The sequence below is a fragment of the Urocitellus parryii genome, chromosome 3 (genome assembly GCF_045843805.1).
Source record: "Urocitellus parryii isolate mUroPar1 chromosome 3, mUroPar1.hap1, whole genome shotgun sequence".
Lineage (NCBI taxonomy): Eukaryota > Metazoa > Chordata > Mammalia > Rodentia > Sciuridae > Urocitellus > Urocitellus parryii.
Genome location: NC_135533.1, coordinates 166,159,708 through 166,165,707, shown reverse-complemented (window position 1 = coordinate 166,165,707; position 6,000 = coordinate 166,159,708). Strand labels below are relative to the sequence as shown.

The following is a 6,000-nucleotide window of genomic DNA, read 5'->3' as shown; positions in this document are numbered from 1 at the left end:
ATACTTTGAATTTTGAAGTTTAAACTCTGACAGGGGCTAGTGCAAGTTCTTGAGATGCTAGGCAGCAGCAGCTCTTAATTAGCCACGTGATCCTGAAGGGAACAGATATTCTACAGTTGCTGTGTGGCTGGGTTAGTATGTTCAGTAGGTGTACTAAATGCTTTTTTTTGCCTCATGGTATCTGTGACTTACTGTGGGTAAGTCTGTAACCCCACCAGGCTGTAACCCCATATGTTAAGGAGGATCTGTACTCCCCATAGGTCACTAGCAGGATGGTCCCTAAATTTCCCACTGCCTTATATACAATCCTCTTGTCCTAAGAGTGAGTTAGTCGTTCATATTGCAAAAGTGACAGATAGTTACTCTCAAGCCAATCACACAGGGTTCACTTGCCAGCTTGGAAGAAGGAAGCTGCCATGTTGTGTGTGGAATTGAACTTGTAACGAAGAACAACCTGGGCCAAGAGCCAGCAAGAAAATGAAGATCTCAGTCCTACAACAACAAGGAACTGAATTTTGCCAGTAACTGGAAGAGGACCCCCAGTTACTAAGGAGAGAGCCTGGCCCACACTTTGATTTCAGCCACATGAGACCCTGAGCAGAGGATCCGGCTGTGCTGTGCCCCAAACTCAGGCTTTTAAGTATTGTTTTTTAAATTGTAGATGGACACAATACCTGTATTTTATTTTTAAATTCTTTGGTGGCTTTGATGGGCATCATGCCTTTATTTTATTTATTTTATTTGTATGTGGTGGTGCTGAGAATCAAACTCAGTGCCTCACACATGCTAGGCAAGCACTCTACCACTGAGCCACATCCCCAGCCCCAAACTCAGACTTTTAGATTTGCAAGATAAATGTGTGCCGTTTTCAGCTGCTAAATGGAGGGTAATTTGCTGTGGACCACAACATCTTCTCCTTGAAGCCTTCCCATCCTCTCATCAAGGAAGTGAGCTCCTCTCTCCTCTCCCATCCCCAAGACATTCAGGCCAGCTCTGCTTCCTGGACTGTGCAGCAGCCACATGGGGTGGGGACAGTGCACATTGTAATCAGGTGGGAGCATGGCAGGGTCTCTGCCTGTTAATCTTGGGGCACCAGTATTGAAAGAGTGTCTGGTGCTTATGCTGTGTGGTTGGTTGTAGAATGAATGGAAAAATATCTGTGTAATATACCTGTAAAACTTTTAAAAATAAGAACAGATGGGTCCTGGTTTGTGCTTCTGAGAGCAGTTTGGGGTAAACTTCAAACTGGGGCCTGAGGGCAGTCAGGCCCAGACCTACTAGGAGATGAAATTTTAGCATGAGGCCCCTGCACAGTGGTGATTCACTCTCCAAATCCGCCCTGGGGTTTTTTCTGGGACTCTGAAGCCCTGTCTTTTCATTATCAGAGTTGTGTGTGGTGTTCCCAGCATGCTCTGCAAGGTCAGTGTTCAATAACTTTGTTGAAGCAGCGAACAGTTCATAGAAGGAATTTGGCACGGTGCCTGGTAGACAGTAAGCGCTTCACAAAGGGCAGCTTTTATTATGTCCATTTTACAGATGAGGAAACTCGCCTCAGGATGCTGATCTGAGAGTTCTTTAAATTCAACAGATTACCCCCCATTGTATCACTTAACCTTTAAAGAACTAGGTTCGCTGGGGTCATTCCACCCTGTCTCAAACCTCTACTAACACACGAACGTCCCTTAAACACAACACTTCCAAGAAAAAGGGCCCTCACAAGCATTCAAAAAGGATTCAGGACTCCAACAAAACCAGGAAGGACCAAATTCCAAAGCAAACAAACTGGCCTCATTCCCCACCCTGCGCAGGGTGTTCACCCCGTTCTGCTAAAGATAGAGCTTGGGCCCTCCCCAGGAACTTCCTGGCTTTTATTAGTTTGTCATCCCAAACCTAACTTTTCAAAGGTTTTGCTTTGGAAGCGTGGGTGTGAAATTGCTTCCCTAATCACATCTTGCGGGAGGATCTCCGAACATCTGTATATTATTTGAAAACCGAGCATCCGGTTGGGACGTTTGGACGTGTGTGGGACCCTGCCGGGGTGGGATGAAACTGCAGGGGCACGTTAAAAACATGTCAACGGCGCTTTTAAACAGAGGCAGAAAAATTAGGCAAAAATTACAAATGGCTAATTATCTTGGCTCAATTACACATTTAATCAAAAGCCCGCCTCCCCCACTTTTAGTATTAGCGTAAGAAGGAAAATAGGGCGCTTAGAAGTCTAAGCGATAAAGATCTTCTCACCCAGAGCCAAGGGACAAAACTCATTACAGATAAGCCTAGTCCTCCCATTTCCCCCGGATGCCTCTCCCCATTGCTAAAGAAGCAGTGGCTCCCCGGGTAGCTGCCAGGAAATCAGTCCTGCCCCGCGGCGCTGCTTTCACCCCGCCAGGGGTAAGAGGAGCACTTCCTGTGCCCTCCCCGCGGTCAGACTGGGGTGCACGAACCTGAGGAGCTGAGAGTTGGGAAAACTCCGTCACCTATTCTTAGTGGCTCCGGGAAAGGGGGTGTGGGACTTGGAAGGGCTAGATTTTGTAAGCCTGAGATCGATATCCCTCCCCTCCCCCCTCTCCAGTCGTGGACTCGGCCAATGGAAGCTCGAAAAGGGGGGAAAAATTAAATCTCAAGGCAACCCGAGTGCAAAGGCCGCTAGGCTTTGTTTCAAGGCGGGGGAATGCGCTGGGCTGGGGGCGCGAACAGGGGGCGCGGATGGTGCGCCCCACCGCGGCGCTGTCAAGGCAGTGAAGCCGAACAGGAAACCCTCTCGCCTTAGAACAGGCAGCTGGTTGCCTCCGTCTTTTCCCCAGACTCGGGCCAAGCCACCCCTAACCCCACCCCAAGTCCGGGATCAGCGAGATACGCGGACTAGGGAATCTAGCCAAACGCGCGGAGCGCGCAGCGTCTTTGAGACCTCGCACAACGGGAATCTGGCAGGCACGTCAGCCCCTGAAGGCTGCCGCCCTCCTCTGTCTCCGAGATTGGGCCAGAGTCACCCCTAGCCACCAAAACTCTTCCCAGTAGAGCTCGCAGCTCCCAGGGTGCGCTTGCAAAGCTGAGCTGTGGGACCTTTGGAAGGCGGGAGCCAAGCGTGGCCGCTTTAAGAGCGCGGAGCGCGCGTTCCCGTCGCCGGCTGCCCCGGGCTGCGCGCCCCCGTCGTCACAGCGCGTCCCCGCCGCCGCGCGCCCCCTGCTCGCTCGCTCGCCCGCTCGCCGGCTTTAAAGTCTCTGCCAGGATCCATGCTCACATGTTACTTCCTGTATGGAGGCATGGCCAGTTTCCAGCCCCGCGCTCCCGATTCCTCCCCAGCCTGCGCCGGAGCCACAACTTTCAGGAGCATGGACTGAAGGCGCCCTCGCCCCAGCGCCCCTCTGAGATCCTTTGTGTTTTCCTGCGTTTCCTCCGGCCGTTTCTATTCTGGGGGGGCCCTTCGATCCCCCCGCCACTGCCCTCCCCTTCCCCGATCGCAAACATGCCTCCTTCCTTCCCGGGGCCCTGGAAGGAGCTGCCTGCCTGAAGCCCGGAGACACCGCGCCGCGATCAGCCCGCCGCCGCCCGCCGGCTCTCCGGCTGCGCTGTGCTGCCGACTCAAGTTGGAGATCCTCGGCTGCTCGCCGTCGCCGCCCGCGGTCCCTGCCTGCCCCGGGCCCCGGGCATCGTCGCCGTCCGCCCACTCCTCGCCCTGCCCGCTCCGCTCGCTCCTGTTTGAACGGCAACCAGCCCTTCTCCGCCGAGAGGATCGTCCCCAGCGTGGCTTTGCATCCTCAGACACTTTTTGAGATTTTCCGGGGGGGGCGCTCGGCGGCTTCCCGGATTCCAGGGGGACTCGCCGCTGAGTGTGGGGGGCCCGTGGAGCTGGCGAGCCGGGAAAGCGCCCAGGCTTAGCGGAGGCTCGCACGGAAGCAAGAACTTATTCAACAAGTTTACCCCCCCTGCTTTCTTCTTTTCGATGTGCGTTTTCGGACATGCGGAGGTTACTGGAACCGTGTTGGTGGATTTTGTTCCTGAAAATCACCAGTTCCGTGCTCCATTATGTGGTGTGCTTCCCCGGTGAGTGCCGGCGGCCGAGGGGACGCAGCCCCGGCCCGCGCGCGCTGGGTATGCCGAGTTGTTGCCGGAGCGCGGAGCTTGGGCGCCAGTCCTAGAAACCCTGGAGAGGGTGGTGGGGGGCCGGGCTCCTCGGGGAGGAAAAGGGGATCTGCTTCACTGGTTCTGGCGACGTTTGACGGGGCTGGTGGTCTGAGAGGGTGAAAGCAGGGGCCAGCCGGGTAGGAGGATTGTAAACCAGGGGTCTGCTCCAGCTCTGGTTTGGGGTGGGGGGGGGGGGAGGCTCGGGAAGCTGGAGTCTGGAGAAAAGGGGACTTGCTTTGCTGATCCGGCGCCAATCGGGAGGCTAGAGTTGTAGGACGGTTGGCGAGACTAAGGCCATGAGAAGGATGCTTCTGTAGGTTTTGGGGGGGGGGGTCCTGGGTGCTTCCCTCGCTCCAGCAGGGATTGAAAGAGCTCTTAAAGGGAGCTCGTTTTGCAGTTCTCCGACCCCTTGAAAGCGCTGGTGTTCGGGGATAGTAGCTGGAGGCTGGCCGCGTAGCATTAGGATATGGGGAACAGCCCACGTTTTGATTCCGGGGGCCGGGGGCGCCTCTCCTTACCCCAGCTTGGGTCTGGGGCGCGGGCTACGCCTCGGTGCTGGCGCTAGGCAGCTCTCTGGGCGTGGGGGCCTGGGCACAGTGGGAGGGCAGAGAGTAGGCAGTTCAGGGAGATCGGTTCTCTCCCGTCCCGCGACCCCCTTTCCTTGGCTGCTTTGCCTTGCCCGGCTGCCAGGGTCGGGGCGCAGGGGGCGGGTCGGCGTCTGGGTTGCCGTTCGCGCCGGGAAGGATTTTTTCCCTGCCTCGCACGCCCTGCCTACCTTCATCTTTGCCCTTTTGCAGGCTGTCCGCGGCTGACAGACCCAGACCCGCTCCTTTCTGGCCAGGTTAAGACAGGAACAATATTGGCCACTGGTGACAATAATAAACCACTGCACGTAACGGTGTGCAGCTCGGCGACCCTCCACTTCCCCCAGCCGGCAGACACCCTCCCCGCTTGGGGAGGGCAGAGGCCAGCTGCCTTTCTCTCCCTTCTGGCTGGGCCCCCGTGCTGCATCCCCAAGCTCCCTCGAAGCTGTCCAGCTCCTTCCCTGGGGATGGAGGCCACGTCCTCTGCCCTAGCCTGGGGGAAAGAGTGGGGGAAAAGGAGGCGACTCTTCATTTCTCACTCCCCTAAGGACATAGAATCCCCCGTTTTTTCTGCCTTCTCATCCTCCAGTTCTTGGGTACTTGGAGGTGGGGGTTATCTGAATAAAAAAAAAAAAAAAGAGGCTTGTGTCCCGATGTTTCTGCTTTCCCTGGCAACAGCCGCCTGTCCCCGGCAGTCAGAGCGCCAGGTTTTGGTGCAGCGGGTCCCGTAGCCCCGTTGTGCGCCCCAGAGCAGGGCGCGGGCGTCCTGGTTGCCCTCGGGGACCCTCTCCAGAGGGACTGGCTGCGAGTGCACCCTTTGCAGGCTTCGGGGTGGCCTTGAGGGACAGAGGCAAAACACTCTTTTTTTCAGCACCCCCCCCCCTTTTTTTTTCTCTGCGCATCCTTCAGTCCCCGGAGCTGCACTGAGCTCTTGCCACAGTCCAGAAACCCAGCCCTGAGGCTGAGAGAGGATGTATGTCCACAGTAACCTGCAGGCCTGGTATCTGCCCACCAAAGTCCTGCCTCCATGGGACTGGGGACCATGGGGCATCTCTCCTAAAAAAGAGCCACCCTTTCCCCCTTAAAGGCCACCGGTCAGTGTTTGTATTAGTCGTCTCCCCTTGCTAGGAGCTCCTTTGGCACCGACTTGGCGACTGAGTGGGTTCAGGTACACACAGGGGCTTTGTGAGGGCCACGCTTAAATAGGGGAAGGGGAAAGGCTGCGGAGGGCAGCCTTGAGAAACCAATTCCCAATGTCATTTCTGGCCTTCTTATTCGGTGATGGAGTTAA

The 6,000-nt window shown here is 56.0% G+C and overlaps 1 protein-coding gene across 2 annotated transcripts in view; it reads left to right on the top strand.

The window, feature by feature from the left end:
• The first annotated feature begins 3,709 nt into the window (after nt 1–3,709).
• The window catches only part of Ptprg (protein tyrosine phosphatase receptor type G), a 715,889-nt gene continuing 713,598 nt past the window's right edge, over nt 3,710–6,000 (top strand). Inside the window, exon 1 of one of the 2 annotated variants that reach the window (XM_077796194.1) lies at nt 3,710–4,044. In XM_077796194.1, coding sequence (XP_077652320.1) covers nt 3,960–4,044 — 85 coding nt within the window. In that variant the 5' untranslated portion in view covers nt 3,710–3,959. The remainder of the gene's footprint in view (nt 4,045–6,000) is intronic. The other variant, XM_077796193.1, reaches the window with a different exon arrangement.